The sequence below is a fragment of the Anabrus simplex genome, chromosome 9 (genome assembly GCF_040414725.1).
Source record: "Anabrus simplex isolate iqAnaSimp1 chromosome 9, ASM4041472v1, whole genome shotgun sequence".
NCBI classification, from domain to species: Eukaryota; Metazoa; Arthropoda; class Insecta; order Orthoptera; family Tettigoniidae; genus Anabrus; species Anabrus simplex.
This window is the reverse complement of record NC_090273.1, coordinates 78289825-78315052: the sequence shown is the minus strand read 5'-3', so window position 1 is coordinate 78315052 and position 25228 is coordinate 78289825. Positions and strand designations below refer to the sequence as shown.

At 42.0% G+C, this 25228-nt stretch overlaps 1 protein-coding gene across 2 annotated transcripts in view; it reads right to left on the bottom strand.

The window, feature by feature from the left end:
• The window catches only part of LOC136881151 (uncharacterized), a 208006-nt gene extending 183813 nt beyond the window's left edge, over positions 1–24193 (bottom strand). For both annotated transcript variants that reach the window (XM_068229260.1, XM_068229259.1), the window contains exons 1-2: positions 22518–24193; positions 7578–7715 (exon numbers count right to left, since the gene is read on the bottom strand). In XM_068229260.1, the coding sequence (XP_068085361.1) occupies positions 7578–7715; positions 22518–22649 (270 nt within the window). In that variant the 5' untranslated portion in view covers positions 22650–24193. The remainder of the gene's footprint in view (positions 1–7577; positions 7716–22517) is intronic.
• Positions 24194–25228: the final 1035 nt, after the last annotated feature.

The window sequence follows — 25228 nt, the reverse complement described above, 5'->3', positions numbered from 1 at the left end:
AGTCAGCTTGCCATGAGGTAAAGGGCCAGACCAACTCATAGTGGCTCAGTCGGAACTTGTGAATGCGCCGCAAGCGCTAACAGGTGAGAATTACGAATACAGTGTAATGTATTGAAAATTCTGTCTTTTTGTATCATTGGAGTATAATGTATGACCTCAACTTTTTGCAGCTGACGAATGGTTGACCTTAAAGGAGTGTGTAGCAATTCTAGACCCATTCGAAAGGATGACTACCATGTTATCCGGAGAACTATACACCACGCGTTCTCACGTGATCCCTTTGGTGCAAGAATTATTTCTCTTTCTTTCTACGGAAGTAGAAAAACCAGCTACCACTGTCGGACAGATGGTCCTCGAAGCAAGTCTGGAAGCCGTAGCAACGCGACTTTTTGCATTTGAAACTCGTTCTGTGACAAGGGCGGCAACTTTCCTCGATCCTAGGTACAAAAAGGATGGATTTCGAATACCAGATCATGCAGAAGAAGCACGAAAACAGGTTAGTGTTACTGTTTTGAATGGAACAAAAGCACGATGTGTTCACTGTCTATATAGCCTATCCCTTTCACAAAACCAAGCATGTGACAATTTTTCAGGTTGAAGTCGAGCTAAGGACTACGATCTAAAGGCGTGATAGGCTACAAGCAGCAGCAGAACGTTCAGCATCGTTGGAAGAAAAGCCTGTTGCAGGAAGAAACGAAGGCAGACGTAATCTCTTAGCTTTTTTGGATGCAAAGCTGGCCCAGAAGCGACGTGTTGCGACGCCTACGTCGAATACCACGATACTCCTAAGGCAGTACGTGGAATTAGAGCCAGAGCATAGGTTGACTGACCCTGTCAAGTACTGGGTTCAAATGGCGAACCAATCGAATCCGCTTCATGAAATAGCTGGATACTACCTTTGTATTCCAGCTACCTCTGTCCCAGCGGAGAGAATGTTTTCTGCTACCGGACAAATAATCACAGCAAGAAGAAATGCTTTATCGCCAGAACGAGCAAACACTTTGCTTTTCTTACATGGAAACTCAAAATATTTCTTCAAGTAACGCATATAGCCTTGAACTTCGTTTCTTCTTGACTGACACGTTTATTTATTTATTTATTTATTTATTTATTTATTTATTTATTTATTTATTTATTTATTTATTTATGTGTTTGGTGTATGACTGTGTCTCCGAAGTAATTGGGGGCATTTATTATGAGGCTGCCTTTTTATAATATACTTCTCTTTAATATACCAAAAAATTATTAATTATTGTTACATTAAATGATGTATCGGTATTATATGATATACGGTAGTTTCTTCATTCAAAACAACACTACTACATCTGTTGCTTAAAAACGGTACCATACATAGCAGTCCAACGGCTTGGCCGCGTTAACACTCTACTTAAAATAGGTTATAGTAACACAAACTTCTCCGCTCCTACCGCTCCTTTCCCAGCTCTACTAAATACGTCTGCTCCTCTTAATACTCACACACACGCATGCGGGAGATGTGCAAGCGCAGACATGTGACAGCAACCGATTGGTGTATCGAAATAATCACGGTTTCCAGCATTTCCTTTTGATGAACATTAACAAGGGTCAATTCCCCGTCAGTCTTATGGATATTTTCCGGGTCTGTTTGTTATACAGCACATATAAAGGCTGAGGATGTCACTGAAATAAAGAATAAAATAGTAGACAAATACTAGATCGAAGTACTAGAAATAAATTGAAGAGCTAAACAAATTGCGCTGTAGCTACTTCATGCAAGTGCCATTAAATGTACTGTATTTATACATAATATTTTCTCTCCATTCCGAAAATAAAATTGAAGTGAAAATCAGGGCAATTAAAAAGAGTCTTTAATGTAATAGTACATTATGCAACACGCCTATAATGGCAATAATTAAGACTCAAGTATTTATAATTTCCATACGAGTGTCTTAATTACCATTATAGGCGAGTTGCATACGACTGTTTATGCTCGACGATAATTATAACTCTATTTTTGAAATATTCATAAATTTCTGTCGAGATGTCGCTTGGCAGTTGAGTTTACTGAACAGAGCGCAGAGTGCATGCGCTGGGTTATTGATTTTCCGTGAGTGGATCAGAGACCTTGACAATGTCATATATTTTTAAAGCTTTGATAGAAGGTTATTATAACTTAGCTTTATTTCAAATACCAATTGTTTACTGTACAGTTGGTGAATTGAATTTTCAGGAATGTGCCGTGTGGTTGTGGAATATTAGAAGTAGAAGGTGCATTCATGTTAATATGTGTTTGGTTTTGGAAAGTGTGAAGCTAGTGCGTTGAGCGTAGGTGCGATGCTATCCTTACCTAATTGGTCAAACAGTTGTACCATAATAAAAATCTGAACTGTGATTGCTGGAGAACCTGTACCATAATGAAACTTGAACTATAATGAGCCTCATTAAGATTCAGTTTTCTGGCATATAATATTTATATTTTGGCATCGTCGAGCATAAATAATGTTAAAGAGTAGCGTCTATTATACATCCCTTAAGTCCTAAAAATACAGTCGAAATCGGTTATAACTAATCCCAAGGGACCGTCAATCATTATAGCCGATCGTCGCACAACCAGTTTTGTTTTCTTTTTGCTAAAAAGGTCATATCTATAAGTTTTAGGCTGCACACTTCAATCAATCAATCAATCAATCAATCAATCAATCAATCAATCAATCAATCAATCAATCAATCAATAAATCAATCAATAAATCAATCAATCAATCAATCAATCAATATCAATCAATACTGATCTGCATTTAGGGCAGTCGCCCAGGTGGCAGATTCCCTATCTGTTGCTTTCCTAGCCTTTTCCGAAATGATTTCAAAGAAATTGGAAATTTATTGAACGTCTCCCTTGGTAAGTTATTCCAATCCCTAACTCCCCTTCCTATAAATGAATATTTGCCCCAGTTTGTCCTCTTGAATTCCAACTTTATCTTCATATTGTGATCTTTCCTACTTTTATAAACGCCATTCAAACTTATTCGTCTACTAATGTCATTCCACGCCAACTCTCCGCTGACAGCTCGGAACATACCACTTAGTCGAGCTGCTCTTCTTCTTTCTCTGAATTCTTCCCAACCCAAACATTGCAACATTTTTGTAACGCTACTCTTTTGTCGGAAATCACCCAGAACAAATCGAGCTGCTTTTCTTTGGATTTTTTCCAGTTCTTGAATCAGGTAATCCTGGTGAGGGTCCCATACACTGGAACCATACTCTAGTTGGGGTCTTACCAGAGACTTATATGCCCTCTCCTTTACATCCTTACTACAACCCCTAAACACCCTCATAACCATGTGCAGAGATCTGTACCCTTTATTTACAATCCCATTTATGTGATTACCCCAATGAAGATCTTTCCTTATATTAACACCTAGATACTTACAATGATCCCCAAAAGGAACTTTCACCCCATCAACGCAGTAATTAAAACTGAGAGGACTTTTCCTATTTGTGAAACTCACAACCTGACTTTTAACTCCGTTTATCATCATACCATTGCCTGCTGTCCATCTCACAACATTTTCGAGGTCACGCTGCAGTTGCTCACAATCTTGTAACTTATTTATCACTCTATAGAGAATAACATCATCCGCAAAAAGCCTTACCTCCGATTCCACTCCTTTACTCATATCATTTATATATATAAGAAAACATAAAGGTCCGATAATACTGCCTTGAGGAATTCCCCTCTTAATTATTACAGGGTCAGATAAAGCTTCACCTACCCTAATTCTCTGAGATCTATTTTCTAGAAATATAGCAACCCATTCAGTCACTCTTTTGTCTAGTCCAATTGCACTCATTTTTGCCAGTAGTCTCCCATGATCCACCCTATCAAATGCTGTAGACAGGTCAATCGCGATACAGTCCATTTGACCTCCAGAATCCAAGATATCTGCTATATCTTGCTGGAATCCTACAAGTTGAGCTTCAGTGGAATAACCTTTCCTAAAACCGAATTGCCTTCTATCGAACCAGTTATTAATTTCGCAAACATGTCTAATATAATCAGAAAGAATGCCTTTCCAAAGCTTACATACAATGCATGTCAAACTTACTGGCCTGTAATTTTCAGCTTTATGTCTATCACCCTTTCCTTTATACACAGGGGCTACTATAGCAACTCTCCATTCATCTGGTATAGCTCCTCCGACCAAACAATAATCAAATAAGTACTTCAGATATGGTACTATATCCCAACCCATTGTCTTTAGTATATCCCCAGAAATCTGATCAATTCCAGCCGCTTTTCTAGTTTTCAACTTTTGTATCTTATTGTAAATGTCATTGTTATATGTAAATTTTATTACTTCTTTGGCTTTAGTCTCCTCCTCTATCTCGACATTTTCCTTGTAACCAACAATCTTTACATACTGCTCACTGAATACTTCTGCCTTTTGAAGATCCTCACATACACACTCCCCTTGTTCATTAATTATTCCTGGAATGTCCTTCTTGGAACCTGTTTCTGCCTTAAAATACCTATATATACCCTTCCATTTTTCACTAAAATTCGTATGGCTGCCAATTATGCTTGCCATCATGTTATCCTTAGCTGCCTTCTTTGCTAGATTCAATTTTCTAGTAAGTTCCTTCAATTTCTCCTTACTTCCACAGCCATTTCTAACTCTATTTCTTTCCAGTCTGCACCTCCTTCTTAGTCTCTTTTATTTCTCTATTATAATAAGGTGGGTCTTTACCATTCCTTACCACCCTTAATGGTACAAACCTGTTTTCGCATTCCTCAACAATTTCTTTAAACCCATCCCAGAGTCTGTTTACATTTTTATTTACCGTTTTCCACCGATCATAATTACTTTTTAGAAACTGCCTCATGCCTGCTTTATCAGCCATATGGTACTGCCTAACAGTCCTACTTTTAAGACCTTCCTTTCTATCACATTTATTTTTAACTACCACAAAAACAGCTTCATGATCACTAATACCATCTATTACTTCAGTTTCCCTATAGAGATCATCTGGTTTTATCAGCACGACATCCAGGATATTTTTCCCTCTGGTTGGTTCCATCACTTTCTGAATCAGCTGTCCTTCCCATATTAACTTATTTGCCATTTGTTGGTCATGCTTCCTGTCGTTCGCATTTCCTTCCCAATTGACATCTGGCAAATTCAGATCCCCCGCTACAATCACATTTCTTTCCATGTCGTTTCCCACATAGCTGACTATCCTATCAAATAATTCCGAATCCGCGTCAGTGCTACCCTTTCCCGATCTGTACACTCCAAATATATCAAGTTGCCTATTATCTTTAGAAATGAGCCTTACACCTAGAATTTCATGTGTCTCATCTTTCACTTTTTCGTAGCTTACAAATTCTTCTTTCACCAGAATGAACACTCCCCCTCCCACCCTTCCTATCCTATCTCTACGATACACACTCCAGTGCCGTGAGAAAATTTCTGCATCCATTATATCATTTCTCAGCCATGATTCAACTCCTATTACAATATCTGGTAAATATATATCTATTAAATTACTTAATTCTATTCCTTTCCTTACAATACTTCTACAGTTCAACACTAACAATTTTATGTCATCCCTACTTGATTTCCAGTTCCCTGTTCCCTTATCACCGCTCCCTAGGCCATCCCGTTTCCCTGAATGTACCTCCCTATTACCCTTCCAAACAAATTTCCTAACTTATACGTACCACTGCGGTTTAAATGAAGGCCATCTGAGCACATATCCCTATCTCCTACCCACCCATTAGGATCTAGAAATTTCACTCCCAGTTTCCCACATACCCACTCCATAGTCTCATTTAAATCCCCAATCACCCTCCAGTCAGTATCCCTTCTACACAGTATTCCACTAATAACAATCTCCGCTTTCTTAAACTTCACCCGTGCTGCATTTACCAGATCCCACACATCTCCAACTATGTTGGTACTTATATCAGCTTGCCTTACGTTGTTGGTACCAACGTGAAACACTACCACCTTCTCCTTCCCCTCCTCCCTCTCTTCTACTTTCCTCAACATCTGCCTCAACCTAATTCCTGGATAACACTCTACCCTGGTACCCTTTCCTCCACACACTTTCCCCACGTGTCTAACGATGGAATCCCCCATGACCAGAGCCTCAACCCTACCCACCTCATTTGATCCCCTCCCCTCCTGGTCAGCCCTATCTTTCCTGATAGCTGCAGAAGCTACTTCCTCCTCCCTTTTGTCCTTCCCATGACCCTGTTCCACCTGTCTTTTCCTATCCTCTACTCTACGTTTTCCTTTCCTACCTTTTCCCTTCCTCCTACTTCCACACATCTCACCAACAGTTCCCTGTCCCTCATCTTTCCTCTGTTGTTCTACCTGGAGTGACTCGTACCGATTTCGCACAGACACCTGTCCTGAATTCTGATCCTGAATAGAGCCCTTAGCCTGCGATCTCCTTCCCCTTAGAACATTAGACCACCTGTCTTCTACAACTCCTCCCTTTCATTCCCCTCCCTCTTGTACACCTAGGTGTAAGGCTCATTTCTAAAGATAATAGGCAACTTGATATATTTGGAGTGTACAGATCGGGAAAGGGTAGCACTGACGCGGATTCGGAATTATTTGATAGGATAGTCAGCTATGTGGGAAACGACATGGAAAGAAATGTGATGTGGATAATTATCAGAAATAAGTTAAAACGTCACAAAACGTACCGGTAACTGAAATAAGTATTAGGACTGTGAGGGATGTCATTGGCTTTCGCTTAAAGAATAGCCCCATCCATCGGCACATGCTTAAACCATGTAAGTAAAGGTAAGGGGAAGGGTGTAATCTGCCCGAGGCAGATCCGAACCTCCGCAGAGGTGTGCGGAGTTTACGTATGGTAGGGTGGCCAGTTCCTGTCCGCTCCTCCATTCCCTTAAACCAACCAACAGCGCGTGGCAACCCATCCAAATCTTGACCACGCCCAATGTTGCTTAACTTCGAAGATCTCAAGGGATCCGGTGTTTCAGCACGGCTACGGCCGTTGGCACCTGAGTAAAGATTCTTCAATATCTTTGTGCTCAGATAATCTTGCTCGCTTCACCTTTAAAGAATTTTCTTTGAAAAGAGACTGTATTTTCTCTCTGTCCTTCCAAATTCTAGAATTCGTTCAGTGCGATGAAACTCCTTCGCCATGCCTTACGTTTGTTTCTCAGTTTTCTAATCGCCGTATTATATCTGACGTTTCTTCAATATTAAACACTTTCCTTTTATTTTTGCGAAATCTTCACAGCGATGTTTGCCTTGACTATTTAACAGATAGACTGATTTGAAGTCTACAATAATAAGCGTCAGTTTGTTGAGAGCAATCCCCAAATACATATCAAACAAAAATCAACATTGAACGTTATAGCCGGTGTCGTAATAAGCGATGTCGTAGTAAGCGGTTTTTTAAGTACAATGTTTATATAGGATTTAGACGGGACCCTTATAGTTCGCCGTTATAGGCCTATCGCATGCGTCGTTAAAAGCGATTTCGTAACAAAAGGGTTTCGACTGTATTTACATTTTTAGAACAATAATAATAATTAATAAAAATTAAAGCTTACTCACCGGATTGTTTACTATCCTCTCGCCGGGAACACATTCTTCCCCAAGACCGACAGGGCAGGGCGTTATAAACAGTATCAGTACCATCCACCTGAGGCAACACGCCCGGGAAGTCGACTCCATGGATGCAAAACAACAAACCTAGGAAGCGAAAAAAGGAAATTTATATAACCAGGCTTGGCACATTCTATATGTTCAGTGGTTCACTGCACCTAGAAATAGATAACTCTTAGTAAATTGGTTTATAAATGGCCTATTCGTTTAATTAACTGTATATTCGCGCACGTAGCGATAATTTGCCGATTGCTGATAGGTAAGGAAGGTAGGTATCTTTCGAAGGGCCTTAAAGGGTTCAGTAAATAGGTACAATGGCGGCGATAAGGGCTCCGCAGACGCCGCGAGACGGGTGGGGGGGCATGGCTTGTGAGGGGCCCATGACTGTTTCTTAATTCAGTCGTTGAAGAGTGATTTTACGTATTGATAAAGTTACAGCACACAGCACAGTATTATTTGTATTACAGAGGGTTATTCCAAATTAAGACCGTCGTAGAGCAGAGCTTCTTTCATCAATAGGAGTATGGTGGTTATTTCTGAAAGAATGTGGTTTTCCAACCTGTTCCAATAATAACCATCTCTTGCTGCCACTCACAACAATCAACAAGGCTTTTGAAGTAATTAGCCAGTTCTGAGAACCCAGTAGTCAGCGAAGATGCGATAAGAAATATGCCCTGCATACTTAAACTCCAAATACTTAAGTTTCGAGCCTTTTTATAACTCTCGGCAGTCAGTGTAGCTAAGTAGGCCTACGATGGACGGTTGAGTTGTAAATACGAGTAGTAGTAAATTATTTGGTCCTAGGAACGAGATTATTGCTTAATATTGTGACGGTCAGCGTGTTTTGGTTACTATAATTGGAATATGCATGAGGAAACGAGGGGCCCATTTTCAATTATTGCTGGAGGGGGGGGGTTTCTTAGCGCCGCTACTGGATAGATAGATAGATAGATAGATAGATAGATAGATAGATTTTTGTTAGGGGGAGGAAACTTAGTCCAAGATTTCCAAAGGGTGGGTGAAATTGAAGTGAGTGTTTACTCCGGAGTGCGTTGTTTGGGTTTGATCTGTGCTGCTTGTAGATGGGCTAGAGCCAGCAGTGGAGTATACTGAGAGCCACCAAGGCTATCGGGGAAGCCCTAACCTCAAATGAGAACGATGGAAATCTAAAGCACATTATAATGTAAGCATCTAACACATTGTTCCATTTACAAAACTTGAACGCAATGAGATAAAACGCCGCTCGTATATTTGAGTGCAAGACATCGGAGAAAGTTATTGCAGCCCAGGCAGTGAGTCTTTCTCTGACTTCACCCCGCACGGCTTCTTGCTGAATGCACGACAGATGCGGGGACCGGAGGGAAAGGTGTGCTAGGCTTCGGTCCGTCAGATCGCCACTGCTAACGAAGGTGAGATAGCTCAAAAACTCGAAGTTCTCCGGAAGTTCCCGATTCGACACATGCGTTCCTCATCGTATACACTTCCTCACCTCATACCGCTGACTGAAATGAAATGGAATGGCGTATGGCTTTTAGTGCTGGGAATGTCCGACATGTTCAGCTCGCCAGGTGCAGGTCTTTTCATTTGACGCCCGTAGGCAACCTTCGCGTCGTGATGAGGATGAAATGAATGGCGAAACGCCACAAACACCCAGTCCCCAAGCCAGGGGAATTAAGAGTACGAGGGCTTTCATTCTGATAAATGAACCGGACACATCGGACCAAAGACAAGCATTCTATCCATTTCGCAACAAAGTCGGACTTTAATTTCCTAAATCTTAGGCTACTATCTCCACTGACTAGGTGTTGATTATTGACAGTAGCAGAGGCCAGGGCAGTAACTCGTGAAACAGCACAGCAGGCTACTCCGTTGGTTATTCACTGCAGCTCAGAACGCTTAGGGCTTGACATCCACTAAACAAACTATCGAAAAGCGGTAACTTTAAGTTTACTGGTAGCCCACGTCTTGTTCCCAGCATACGCCACTGAGAGTCAGGGGGCGGTTGTACGAGGTAGACGTTGTAGAGGCAGGTAGTTATAAACCTGACCATATCTTCTACAGGAGGAAGTGGGCAAAGTGATGAGAGGGTGGGAGGGTCTATTGTTCTTAGGGGTGCTACCATCTCCGGTTTATTTGCAGAGGGGACGAGATTTGCAACGCCGAGCATACACAGGGTGAGTTTCTCCACATGTGTGTAGCGAGAAGGTTGCTGAGTGTTGGGGCGTCTAGCGGTTGAGTATTATGAGGAGTGTCCGCATTTAGGACAGTCTGCTTCACATTAGGCGGTGGTGTGATTATCTCACACAGGGTTGTCCACCTCAAATAACTCGTGAACGATAAAAGATATTGACATTCTCTTCTCACTTTCAGTAGTGCTACCAAGGGGCTCATAATCGGACTTACATCACTTTATAATGGCCTCAATATCTTTTGAGATAATGGTACTAACTTTTCCGGTCCCGCGGTGTAGGGGGCAACGCGTCCGCCTGTCATCCGGCGGCCCGAGTTCGATTCCCGGCCGGGACAGGGGTTTTTAATTGTAAATGATTAATATCCCTGGCCTGGGGACTGGGTATTTGTGCCGTCCTTAACGTCCATTTCCTCACATTCAACACTCTACACTTCCGCAACTCTGACTTCGTTTTCTTAAATGGAACTACGTCGTTTTTTACACATAGCCTTCGACCCACAAAAATTACAAATTCAGCACCGGATTATTTTGAAAATTGGACCAGTACTTCTCGACAAAATGTATTCTACCGGGCTTCATTCGCCGGCTTGGGACTGCCCTGTGGTGATATGCGTTGCAGTGAAAGACGAAGGATAAGGGATCGGACGTGGCCTATAAATAGGAACTATCCCTATATTTGCCTAGAACTGAGAATGGGAAAGCACAGAAAACCATTCTCACGACAGCCGACGGTGGAATTTGACTCACTCACCTCCCTAATGCAGAACTGTTGAGCCTTAAGTCAATCCACTCGGTCCTACTTTACTACTAAGCTCACCGAACAAAAAATTAGTCACTTGAGTGCGCAGGCACAGATGATCGTTAGGCCTGTACAGATGGCGCAGCGAACGAGTCTCCTGTTTAACCGCATGCGCACTGCCTGTAGTGAGCATACGGCAGTAGCGATCAGTGAGACATTGATGTTTCAAACTAGCGCTGTTAACGGAGCGGTTGTTTACGGAGCGGAGGCTCCGGGCGCTTTCAATCGTTTGCCTCCGGAGAACCTCCGATTGAATTGCAAGCGCGTAGTTTGAACTTGGCACGGGAGAAATGAACGAGCATTTGTACAGGAATTTATAACTTGTCGCTATTAATGTGAAAAACTACGCCCCTCCGTTAATACTTCAGTTATTTGGCGATATTACAAATAGGCCTAGCATTCTTACGTACAGACATAATAATTATGTAACAGAACCTCCGATTGAATGACAAGCGCGTAGTGTGAACTTGGTACGGGAGAAATGGAAGAGCATTTTCTCAGGAATTTAAAACTTGTCGCTACTATTGTGCGAAACTAGGCCCCTCAGTTAATACCTTAACTATTAATCGATATTACACATAGCATTCTTATGTACAAACATAATTATGTATTTTCTTAAATATAAACATGTTATAATTTAGGCCTTGTCCGTGACTGTAAATTACTTCGTTATGAAATAATTAATACTATTATCATTGCATGCCGGGCTGAGTGGCTCGGACGTTTGAGGCATTGGCTTTCTGACCCCAACTTCGCAGGTTCGATTCTGGCTCAGTCCGGTGATATTTGAAGATGCTCAAATTCGTCTACCTCGTGTTGGTAGATTTAATTACACGTAAAAGAACTCCTGCGTAACCAAATTCTGGCATCACGGCGTCCCCGAAAACCTTATAAGTAGTTAGTGGGACGTAAAGCCAATATTATTATTATTATTATTATTATTATTATTATTATTATTATTATTATTATTATTATTATTATTATTATTATTATTATTATTTGATGTACCCGTGCTTCGCTACGGGATTCTCAGAAAGACTGACTTGGTGGTTTTCCTAACTGAATTCAACATAGGTCATTACAAAAACGTCAGTAGGAATGTAGCGATTGAAAGCAATGTTGTCATATAAAATACTCGATCAAATGAAAAACCGCACACTTTCTCACTTTCAACGAACAGTACTACGGTGCCGATCTAAGAGTCCAAAGTTCCAGAACTGGAATAACCAGGTCGCAGACTGCCGTGACCACTCCTCTGTCATTATTTCGTTAAATATGCACACTACTCATTCCAATCAGTGGCTCAGAGTAGGGATTTTATAGCTCGAATACAATGATGAACCAGTGTGTTACGTACCAGATATATCAGAAAATGTATGAACCAGAGGAATGGCATGCTAAAGAAGAAAGTTATCTTACACCCCAGCTACTTCCCACCAATATACAGGCAGGCTGTTACAGTCGGTACGACCAAGCGAGTTGGCCGTGTGGTTAGGGGCGCGGAGCTGTGAGATTGCATCCGGGAGATAGTGGATTCGAACCCCATTGCCGGCAACCCTGAAGATGGTATTCGGGAGATGATGGGTTCGAGCCCCACTGTCGGCAGCCCTGACGATGGTTCTCCGTGGTTGCCCATTTTCACTCCAGGCAAATGCCGGGACTGTACCTTAATTAAAGCCACGGCCGGTTCCTTCCACTTCCTAGACCTTTCCTATCCCATCGTCGCATAAGACCTATCTGTGTCGGTGCGACGTAAAACAACTAGCAAAGAAAAAAAAACATTGAATGACAAGCGCGTAGTGTGAACTTCATACGGGAGGAATGAACGAGCATTTTCACAGGAATTTATGACGTCGCTGTTTTTGCGCGAAACTACACTCCTTCTTAAACTTTTTTTAATGCTATTTGTTCGGGGCGTCGACCTATGAAGATCCTTTGCCCCTATTTGCACCATATATGAGGAAACCTGCGTGTATTATGTAAATGGCGGTAGGGTGAAGTGTTGAATGCGAGGAAAGGAACGTTAAGGATGACACAAACACCCAGTCCCCAGGCCAGGGATATTAATAATTTACAATCAAAAACTGACCTGGCCGGGAATCGAACCCAGGGCCGCCAGGTGACAGGCGGACGCGTTGCCACCTACACCGCAAGACCAGCGGTTAGGAGTCATTTGTGCCATGTTTTACAGAGCAGCATTTACAGATTTGAACCGCTTGAACTCCTCCCTCCGTTCGTAAATAATCATTCCTTACTTCTGCCACGTCTTTCACGTGTTTTACATATGTCCAGAAATTAAAAACGAATTCAAATTTAACTTGAAATTACTGTATTCTAGCGCCAATATAATGGGAATATTTCCATAATAATGATAATAATAATGAACGAACCACTGTGTACGTTCTGCACAGGTAGGGCCTGCACTTTTCTGAGAAACAACTGAACTTGTTTAGATATATTGTTTGTTGTATCTACAGGGTTTATACCTACAGGTATATGGGGTATGTATTATATGTCGATATAATTGCATTTTCTTGATAACAAATGAGAGGATGCATTAATTACTCTGAATGACTATACGTTCTTTGCTAAGGGGTATTGTATGGAATATCGGTGATATAGATCAATTTTTGTTTATGTAGGTAACGATTTTTATAGGGCGCCTACATTCATGGACGTAAGTTTGAAATTACAGCCCACTAAGTCCTTGCACTCGGAGCTACTGTTGCGAATAGAGCTGGGAACGGAGCAGTTGCTCCTATGATTGCAATCGGTAGTGCGAGTGAGCGCTCCCTCCGATATTCCCCGGTAGTAAACTGTTGCTGGGAAACCAATCGGTGCTTCGGCACGCGAGCGGAGGGCGAGCGGAGGACGGAGCAACAGTACAGTACTGTGTGCCTCGCTTGCCGTTCCATACGTGGTGCGCAACGGATGTGCTAGCGACATAGTAAATACTGCTTTATAAATATGACGAAGGAGAATATAGGAAATATATACATTCTCATTTATCGTTCGTGGTCCATTTGTCGATTACTTTTGTAAAAATTTGCTTTACGTCATGCCGTCTTATGACGACGATGTGATAGGAACGGCTAAGGAGAGTAATTTCTAGGCGTGAAAATGGAAAACGACGTAAAACCATCTTCAGAGCTGCCGACAGTGGGGTTCGAACCCACTTTCATCCGGAAGATAGTGGGATCGAATCCCACTGTCGGTAGCCTTGAAGATGGTTTTCCGTGGTTTCCCACTTCTCCTCCAGGAAAATGCCGGGATGGTACCTAACTGAAGGCCACGGCCGCTTCGTTCCCACTCCCAAACCTTCCCTATCCCATCGTCGCCATAAGACTTATCTGTGTCGGTGCGACATAAAACAAAACCCAAAGTCTCACGCTCCAGGACACTGTCCTTGAGGCGGTATAGGTGGGATCCCTCTCTGCGTCCGAGGGAACACCCAACCCTGGAGGGTAAATTGATGGAAGGATTATTATTATTATTATTATTATTATTATTATTATTATTATTATTATTATTATTATTATTGTACTCCCATAACCACTTCTGTGGTTTTTTGTGACGTTAAGGTGCCGACATTTTGTCCCACAGGAGTTCTTTCATGTGCCGATACAGTAGCGGCGATTAGGGGGGGGCGAGAGGGGACAGTCGCCCCCCTACTTTGTGGAGAAAACTTTGCATTTGTATTCCATTTTAGCTGGATGAAACAAGGTATTATAGGAATTATTAAAACAAGCAATTTGTACAAGCCCTGTTGTCTTATCAGCTAATTATTTGCTTTAATTAATAACGAAATTATTAGCGGAAATACGCAACAAAGTCGTTCACGCGGTTAACCGATTTGTATAGCGCCACAGCGAGTACTGTAGTGGAGACTTTGTATGTGCTGTGAGGAAGGGTACGCGTGCATTCGTTAGTCTGGCAGTCTATTTAGTGTCAGTTAGTTTTTGTTTTTAGTTTGTAGTCAAATACTAAATTATTTTAATTATATAATCACGCCGTACGTCTATTTAATTTTAATACATGTGTAATATTGTTCCTCTCGTGAAAGTTTTATTGTATAGTATTAAATCAAAATCTCAAATAAATATTATCAACACAGGTAAGTTGGTAGGCTGAGAATCTTTACCTCTCTGTCGAAATTCCATTTAGTAGCTTTTTTTTTTCAGTTTTAATGTATAACGCATATACCCGCCCCCCCCCCCGCTATATCCCACAAACTGGGGTACTTTGTTGTCTTTACATTTTCCCCCCCTACTTCTAATTCCCAATCGCCGCTACTGCCGGTACACCTGACCACCTTCAGGTACCGCCGAGCAAAGTCGGAACTGAAACCGCAAGCTTGAGCTCAGAAGGCCAGCACTCTACCGTCTGAACTACTCAGCCCGGTACAGCATATAACCAGTTTCAATCAGTTCGTACTCTTCAGTAAAAATTGAAATGGCGTATGACTTTTAGTGCCGAGAGTGTCTGAGGACAAGTTCGGCTCACTAGATGCAGGTCCTTTGATTTGACGTCTTTAGGCGATCTGCGCGTTGTGATGTGGATGAAATGATGATGAAGACGACACATACACCCAGTTCCAGCGCCAGCGAAATTAGCCAATTAAGGTCAAAATTCCCGAACCTGCCGGGAATCGAACCCGGGACCCCTGTGACCAAAGGCCAGCACGCTAACCATTTAGCCATGGAGCCGGATGTACTGTTCCGTAATAAATGAGCTAGGAGTATAATTAATGTAAGAACATCGTATATAATACATGTTTACATGCAATGGAATATAATTACCACTTAAACTATTTTACTACCAGTATTAATAATATTGTTAACGCATTTGCAACAGTATAATATATGCCAATATTCAGTCTACAGTATTCTATCCACCTGCACCTATTGCAAACTGAACGTCAGCAGATCAAAATCTGTTATTCATAACGTAACAAATAATGCGGCGATCTTGAAACGACTACATCATTTGAATGACAAACGTAGGGGAACACATGCATCTGTGGAATTAGTACTGAAATCTAAATTGTAATTCCTCATAAGATCACCGTTGCAACTTTGCCCACATCAAAGCATTTGAATTTTCCGCCAGTGAATTCAATCGGAGGACTACCGGAGGTCTCCGGAGGAGCGCTGTAATCGTATTATCCGATTCAATCAACAGGAGGTCCGCCTCCTCTTCACAGCGCTATTTCAAACGGAAAGTGTACGACAACATGGGTAGATGTAAGGATGTAACAGAGTGGGAGAAAAGGGGGGCAATCGTGTTTGGCCGTGCCCATGGCCGTACGGTGCGTGAAGTTACTGGATTTGTTGGTGTTTCGCAGAGGACTATTCACCGTGTCTACAAGCAGTGGTGTACTTCACGTGGCCACGAAACACGACGTCAGAATTGTGGTCGGGAAAGGATTCTAACTGAGAGGGATCGTAGACACGTTTCACGGCTTGTGAATAAAAATCGCTTCCAAATCCGACGGGAATTGCTTCAATCAATAACTGAAGATCCATCCCAACCTGTTAGCGAGAGAACATTGCGACGGGAACTGCATGCAATGAACATTTGGCGTCGGTCACCTCGCAACAGACCATTGCATGTGGGTCTTCAATGGGCTAGAAATCATCGAACGTGGACAGTAGCTGACTGGTGGAACGTAATGTGTTCTGCCTGTATTCCAATGATACACTTCGTCGAGTGCACCGAAGGCCAAATGAAGCATTTTATCTTGGATGTGTGCAAGGTCAGGTTTAAGCCAGAGCTGGGTCTGTGATCTTTTGGGGGTATTTTTCGTATCATGGATTTGGCCCGCTCACTGAGGTGACTACTAATATGAACCAGCAGGTTTATTTAAAAATTCTGAATGATCAGGTGTTGCCTTGATGCTTGAGACCCAAGTAAAACAGCTGTGACCTTGCATCCGGGAGATAGTGGGTTCGAACCCCACTGTTGGCAGTCCATAATATGGTTTTTCGAGGTTTCCCATTTTCAGGCCAATGTGAAAAAAGAGCCCGTGGCCTTAATTAAGGTGCAGCCCTAGTATTTGCCTGGTGTGAAAATAGGATACCACGGAAAACAGTCTTCTGCGCTGCCGACAGTGGGGTTCTCCCGAATAATGGATACTGGCCACACTTAAGCTGCACCTACCGAGCTAGATAATTATTGTTTTAGGAGGAAGTACAACTTGGTAACCATCTTCTGTTAACAATAATCAAAGGGGAAAATGGAAGGGGTCCGACACTTCGAAAATTGAGGGTATCGGTCAAAGAAAGACAAGGGCCACGAAGGGCGTGAAAATGAAAGACTACCCAGACTTCGATACCTAATACCGTCGGGGTGGGAAGAGTACAAGAGTTGATCAAGGGAGGTCAGATAGGATAGATGCAAGTGAGGAGCCTGGCACTAGTAAGTTGAAGCAATACAACGCTCCTAAGTTGAGAGCCTATGGTGCCCCTTTTAGTCGACTTTTGCGACAGGCAGGTGATACCATGGGATTCTACCGCCCCGAGCCACAACGCTGAGGATGTTTGTGATTATTACTTTAACAGGAAGGACAACTGGTAACCGCACTCTCCGTTAGTGTTAACTTATGAGAAGGAAAAGCGGTAGAGGTCAAATCTTTCGAAAAATGAAGGTATCGGCAGACGAAAGACAAGGGCCACGAAGGAAATGAAAATTAAAGACTCCTTAGGGCTCGCAATACCGTCGCGGTCGGAAAAGAATTCACAAAAGTAGGTCAGGCAGGAAAGATCTCCATCTCTATACATGGATCGCTGATGGCAGCTCTCCGCTGCAGGAGAAAGTACGTCAAGCTGAGTGTGCGGTCCGCCATGTTGGTATACCCATCCTAGAGCTCTCCTTATGGGGAAGCAATGATAAAATAGTCAATTTTAAATCGCAATTAATGGCGCATTGGAATAATTAAAAATATAGGGACATATTCACTCAAAGCATAAGGACATTGGGAACACTGACACGTCATTCTGAGGATAGCAATAAAAATGAGTGTATAATAACGGCCGACAAATATAGGTGCTGTATACATGCAATTAGCGATCGGTAACACAATACTTGTGAAAAACAGTTTCTGGAAACATTGCTGTAAATTGTATACATGTATGCCACGAAATTATGCATTCTTAAGGGGAGGTATGACTGAATTTTTCGTATTTCGAGCCAAAAACTTGGTTTTTCTTTTATTCATACAAAAATAGCTCAATTCAATCAATCAATCAATCAATCAATATTGATCTGCATTTAGGGCAGTCGCCCAGGTGGCAGATTCCCTATCTGTTGCTTTCGTAGCCTTTTCCTAAATTATTTCAAAGAAAATGGAAATTTATTGAACGTCTCCCTTGGTAAGTTATTCAAATCCCTAACTCCCCTTCCTATAAATGAATATTTGCCCCAGTTTGTCCTCTTGAATTCCAACTTTATCTTCATATTGTGATCTTTTATAAACGCCACTCAAACCTATTCGTCTACTAATGTCATTCCACGCCATTTCTCCGCTGACAGCTCGGAACATACCACTTAGTCGAGCAGCTCTTCTTCTTTCTTTTAATTCTTCCCAACCCAAACTTTGCAACATTTTTGTAACGCTACTCTTTTGTCGGAAATCACCCAGAACAATTCTTCCTCTTTCAGAAAATGTTTTTATTTTAATCATTCCGGCTTGTTTAAAGCTTGTAGAAACCATTTAATATGAGCCTGCAGGACATTTAAAAACCCAGAACACACCCACTTCTCCTGTAATAGCATAATGATAGTTTACTGTGTGTTTTTCGCTGGATATTCAAGTATTTCGCGGCGTATTTGCCGTAGAAGTACACTTCGGCACGCTGACAGTCACTTGTTTACTACGTAATCAATACAAATATTTTAATTTGCTTTTTTTTGCTAGTTCCTTTACGTCGCACCGACAAAGATAGGTCTTATGGCGACATTGGGACAGGAAAGACCTGGGAATGGTAAGGAAGCGGACGTGGCCTTAATTAAGGTACAGCCCCAGCATTTGCCTGGTATGAAAATGGGAAGCCACGGAAAACTATTTTCAGGGCTGCCGACAGTGGGATTCGAACCCACTAGATCCCAGATTCGAGCTCACAGCTGTGCGCTCCTAACCTATTTTAATTTGAACTGACGGAGAGAACGTTGTAGCTCTTCCAAATAGTATTCAATTTATATCTGCCACACATGTATACTTTGATAGTTTAAATATATTATGTACCGTATTTTTATTATTTATTTACATTTAGGAATTCGTATTGTTGGGAGATCAGAAGAATGCACATGCCCGATGAGGCACGGGGCGAAAGGGTTTTCACCAGCAGAGCCAGTGACGCAATGGTTACCATAACAACTCCGCTACTACCCAGGCGACTTCATATTATCTTCTATTGCCAGCTCTTCGCTCTTGTCAGTTGTAATCCAACAAACTGCAAAGTGTGAGTCAATGTTTTCGTGTAGCAGATAAGAGCCGATCTGTCTGGGCAGAACAGGAAGTTCGTGCTTGCAGGCCACATTCCTCAATCTTGCATTCTTCTCATTTCTACACAGTATTTGTGTTTATATTTTACGAACATGCAGAAGTAACATGTGGTTTCAATTCAGCGAGTGAAATATCTAAACTAGTGACTTTTCATTGATGTGTTTCATCCTAATTCCTTTGTAAATGTGATTTATAGCGTAGAGTTCATAGTACGTCGTTTTAGTATATATAGAAAAGTGGTAATGATGGTGTTAACCACGTAAGGCCTAATCATGCCACGTAACGCTTAACTGATATGTAAACACATCCAAATATTACACATATATAGTGATACTTAACACTTTTCATACAAAAAGGAAAGGAAATGTTCCAAGGGAATAGCATTTGTTATCGTCTTGAATAGTTTAAAGCAATTATAAGGAGCACGCTTAAATCGGGATTAAAAAACACTCCGTAATGCTCCTCTTATGGAATACCGCCTTGTTTTGCCCTACATCAGCTGATCGCTCAGAGCTTGATGTTGGTGCCACGCTTGGCCGGTAGAAACATAGGGAGCGGTCCCTCTATCTGTTTGAATGCTCGAAGGAACTAAGCTTAAACAAAGCAAGCGCGCTCCTCGTAGTCTACTGCACCGTGCGCTCGCTGCCATCTTACTACGCCAGTCATCTTCTATTCGGCGTACTGCTACCCAAGCTACCAGCTATCCATGTACGGAGATCAGTGGAGGAGCCAGACACAAGTAAGAGGAAGCATTGTCACGCTCCCAAGTTGAGAGCCTCTCAGTGGCGTATACTGAGGGCTACCAAGGCTATCATTGAAGCCCAAACCTCAAATGCGAGCGTTGGAAATCTAAAGCACATTATATTGTAAGCATCTGACATATTGTTCCATTTTCAAACCTTGAAAGGAATGAGAAAACACGTCGCACGTATTTCTGAGAACAAGGCTTCGGAGACTGATATTGCAGCCCAGACTTTCGCCCGTTCCCATCGACTCGCCTCACGCGGCTTGCTGCTGTCTGCCTACAGGCGCGGGGACCGGCGGAGGATAGCTGTGCTAGGCTTCGGTCCGTCAGATCGCCACTGCTAACTATCACCATGCGTTACTCATCGTATATACTTCCTCACCTCATCCTTCTGTCTTAAATAAGATAGATGACGGTGTGCTGGTATTTCACTCCCGTTTACTTCTACATCCTTGTAGGAAGACACTGCAGGGCTGCTGTTATAGGAGTAATATAGTTTTCTTTTTATTGGTAGATCTGCTAAAATGAAACGCAATCTATCAGATTTAGTGTTCTCTTTTGTTGGTTGGAATCGAACCCGTGATCAAGGGTCGGACCCCACCACTGATCTTCTGAGGAAGATAATTAACCATTGAACAATGGGTACGACCGCTGTAAAATTCAACATTGTTATTTAACGATTATGATGATGATAATAATAATAATAATAATAATAATAATAATAATAATAATAATAATAATAATAACGGTGCATGGCATCTACATAGGCTTGGTGGTGACCTAATAAGGATAAAATGAATGGCAAAGACGTCATAAACACCCAGTTCCCAAGCCAGGGGAATTAACAGTATGAGAAGGTTGATTCTGAAATTTGAACCGGGGCCGTCGGACCAAAGGTAAGCATTCTATCCATTTAGCCTCAAAGCTGCACTTCAATTTGCTAAACCTTAGGCTACCAACTCGATTGAAAAGCTATTGGCGGTGGCAAAGGCCAGGGCAGTAGCTTGTGAAGCAGCCTTGACAACACAGCGGGCAGCTCCGTTGGCTGTTGGCTGCAGCTCAAAATGCTTAAGGCTTGATGTTCCCTAAACCAACTATCGAAAAGGGGTAGCCTAAGTCTAGTGGTAGCCAACGTCTTGATACCAGCATACGCCACTGGAGCCTCTGGTTCCCCTTTTAGTCACCGCCTCTCATGCCAAGCAAGGTGTACTGTGGGTGTATTCTTCCATTCCGACCCACAGGACTCTGATGTTCTAATATCGCCGAGCCGAAAGATATCAAAATGTACACCGACCAAAGCCCCTCAAGCTGATCAAAAATAACAATAATAACAATAACACTGACTGTCCTTAGTCCAGGTGTGTCCGTCTACGGCCGAATGGATCCCTCGCATCGTTCCTTGTTCGTCTCTTCTGCTGCCGCTCATCGCCGCTACATGGCGTGACTGTTGCAGTTGTACATAAACTAACCCGTCAACTAAGAGTATAAAAGCTCGTCTGTATATAATTTTGAAATGAGGACAAAAGAGATAACTCCAGTTTATCTGCCTAACCTTCGGAAAGAATGGTAAAAATATTAAGTCAATGTCTCTTGACCACCAGGCTGTACTTAATTAAGGCCATTTCCCAACCGAACTCGATAGCTGCAGTCGCTTAAGTATTCGGGAGATAGTGAGTTCGAACCCCACTGTCGGCAGCCTCGAAGATGGTTTTCCGTGCTTTCCCATTTTCACACCAAGAAAATGCTGGGGCTGTACCTTAATTAAGGCCACGGCCACTTCCTTCCCATTCCTAGCCCTTTCCTATCCCATCGTCGCCATAAGACCTATCTGTGTCGGTGCGACGTAAAGTAAAAAAAAAAAAAGAAGCCATTTTCCATACTGGCGTTGTCGAAAACATTCGACGTGTTAGTACGACGTTAAACAACTAGTAAGAAAACAAAAAATCCTGACAGGCAACATGCACTTTATCTCCTAACGAGGTCATTAAGTTCTGCTGATACCAGTCACAGAGATATGATCCACAGCATGTGCAAACTTCTCAAATACGCAATTTACAATTTCCAACAAGATCTTTGTAGTAGCGTAATGAATTCTATCATCGTGACATTTGACATATAAATGCTATTTATTCGGGGCGTCGACCTAGAAATATCTTATGCCCCTACTTGCACCATATGTGAGGAACCTGCTTGTATTTTGTAAATGGCGGAAGTGTAAAGTGTTGAATGTGAGGAAATGAACGTTAAGGACGACACAATCATTTACAATTAAAAAACCCTGACCCGGCCGGGAATCGAACCCGGGGCCGCCGGGTGACAGGGGGACGCGTTGCCCCCTACACCGCGGGGCCGGATGACATTTGACATAATACAGTCTCGTAACCACTTTCATTACGCAGGTATCTGCTGGCATGACTCGCGTGGTTCAGAGAATACAGAGCAGAAATCACCACCTGTAGATCTGCGTGTCATCAGCTTCCAAATTCCTGCATAAACGTAGTATTCGAACATAAACGTTTTTATTAGTTCTATAATTGTTATAACGATGCAAAGAAAGTATACATAAATAAAACTATTACAAAATAAACTAGAGTCTTCAATTAAACATATAAACTGCCGTGCTGAGTGGCTCAGACGGGTGAGATACTGACCTGCTGACCCCCACGTGGCAGGTTCGATTCTGGCTCAGTCCGATGGTATTTGAAGGTGTTCAAATACGTCAGCCTCGTGGCGGTAGACTTACTGCCATGTAAAAGAACTCCCGCGGGACTAAATTCTGGCATCTCAGCGTCTCAGAAATCCATAAAAAAAATAGTCAGTGGGAGGTAAAGGAAATAACATTATTTATTAAAGATATAAACTCATGACAAGCACCTGAAAATTATTTTACTACAAGAAAGAAAACAAGTAGTTCTTTTATATCTGGACATAAGTATTCGAACAGGAACAACTAGTATTTAGTTATCATCCCCTTTCTTTGAATTGCTGCAGAGAGTCTTTTGGGCATTGAATGCACTTGTTTTTTTGGTTGCTATAGTAACCCCTGTGTATAAAGGAAAGGGTGATAGACATAAAGCTGAAAATTTCAGGCCAGTCAGTTTGACATGCACTGCATGTAAGCTTTGGGAAAGCATTCTTTCTGATTATATTATACATGTTTGTGAAATTAATAACTGATTTGATAGAAGGCAGTTTGGGTTTAGGGAAGGTTATTCCACTGAAGCTCAACTTGTAGAATTTCAGCAAGATATAGCAAAAGAACCTGCATGTGGTGAGCCGAACTTGCCCTCGGACACCGCCGGCACTAAAAGCCATACGCCATTTCATTTCATAGCAGATATCCTGGATTCAGGAGGTCAAATGGACTGTATCGCGATTGACCTATCTAACGCATTTGATAGGGTAGATCATGGGAGACCACTGGCAAAAATGAGTGCTACTGGACTAGAAAAAAGAGTGACTGAATGGGTGGCTATGTTTCTAGAAAGTATATCTCAAAGAATTAGAGTAGGCGAATCTTTATCTGTCCCTGTAATAATTAAGATGTTATTAATACAATTGTATGATGTTATTCTGCACAAAGAAATAAATAAGTTACAAGATTGTGAGCAACTGCAAAATGACGTCGATGATGTGGGATGGACAGTAGGTAATGGTATGATGGGGTTAAAAGTCAGGTGTTGAGTTTCACGAATAGGAAAAGTCCTTTCAGTTTTAATTACTGCGTTGAAGGAGTGAAAGTTCCCTTTGGGAATCATTGTAAGTACCTAGGTCTTAATATAAGGGAAGATCTTCATTGTAGTAATCACATAAATATGATTGTAAATAAAAGGTACAGGTCTCTGCACTTGGTTATGAGGGTATTTAGGGGTTATAGTAAGGATGTAAATGAGAGGGCATATAAGTCTCTGGTAAGACCCCAACTTGAGTATGGTTCCAGTGTGTGGGAACCTCACCAGGATTACTTGATTCAAGAACTGGAAAAAATCCAAAGAAAAGCAGCACGTTTTGTTCTGGGGGATTTCGGATAAATGAGTAGCGTTACAAAAATGTTGTAAAGTTGGGTCTGGGATGACTTGGGAGAATGGAGACGAGCTGCTCGACTAAGTGGTATGTTCCGAATTGTGTTAAGAAACCACATAAATTAATTATAATTGTATTAATTAATATTAATTGTATGCCTTCGCAGATATTAATTGTTTTATCTACCAATGTCGAAAGGTTTTATGGTAGTCAGTGCCCCCTTACTATCCCAAGAGTTTAATGAAAAATAGATATTTGAAAAATAATATTCTTTCTTAATTTTTTAAGCTATAGTATAGGACATAATAATGTCACCTGTGATAGAAGTATGGAACTAGTTGGTAGTTGCGGTCTTCCTTATCGTATTTCCTTCTCGGGTGTGCTGCGCACTAGAACAACAAGTTGTAGTAACAGCTGCACGCGAACTGAGTGTGAAGTCTCCGCTCCAACAGATCAACTTGCTATTCTCCCCTCCCATGGCTAACTCGATAGGTAGTTAGTTCCCCCTCCCCACTGTAAGCGGACCTCTAACACCTTCAGCGAAATTAATTCGCGTAGATCTTCGGTTGTTTCTTCACCAGCGGAGAGTTATTGGCTTCACCTCCGAGGGCGCCAAGCAACCCTTTGACTCGACTGCAGTCTAGGTTGGAGTTTCGAAGTTGAGATTCCTAATAGGTAAAGGAATGATTTTTTAACATTAATGATAAACGCATCCGCCTCTGTGGTGTAGTAGTTAGTGTGATTAGCTGCCATCCCCGGAGGCCCGGGTTCGATTCCCCGCTCTGCCACGAAATTAGAAAAGTGGTACCAGGGCTGGAACGGGGTCCACTCAGCCTCGGGAGGTCAAATCAGTAGACGCCCAGGCGTCCTCACCTGCTATGCTGAACAGGGGCCTTGTGGAGGGATGGGAAGATTGGAAGGAATAGACAAGGAAGAGGGAAGGAAGCGGCCATGGCCTTAAGTGAGGTACCATCCCGGCATTTGCCTGGAGGAGAAGTAGGAAACCACGGAAAACCACTTCCAGGATGGCTGAGGTGGGAATCGAACCCACCTCTACTCAGTTGACCTCCCGAGGCTGAGTGGACCCCGTTCCAGCCCTCGTACTACTTTTCAAATTTCGTGGCAGAGCCGGGAATCGAACCCGGACCTCCGGGGGTGGCAGCTAATCACGCTAACCACTACACCACAGAGGCGGACAATAATAATAATAATAATAATAATAATAATAATAATAATAATAATAATAATAATAATAATAACATAATTTAGTTTTCAAATCGGTGGCTTTAAATTAGCCATCATTTGAATAATGTTATAAGTTATTTTATATAATTTTATA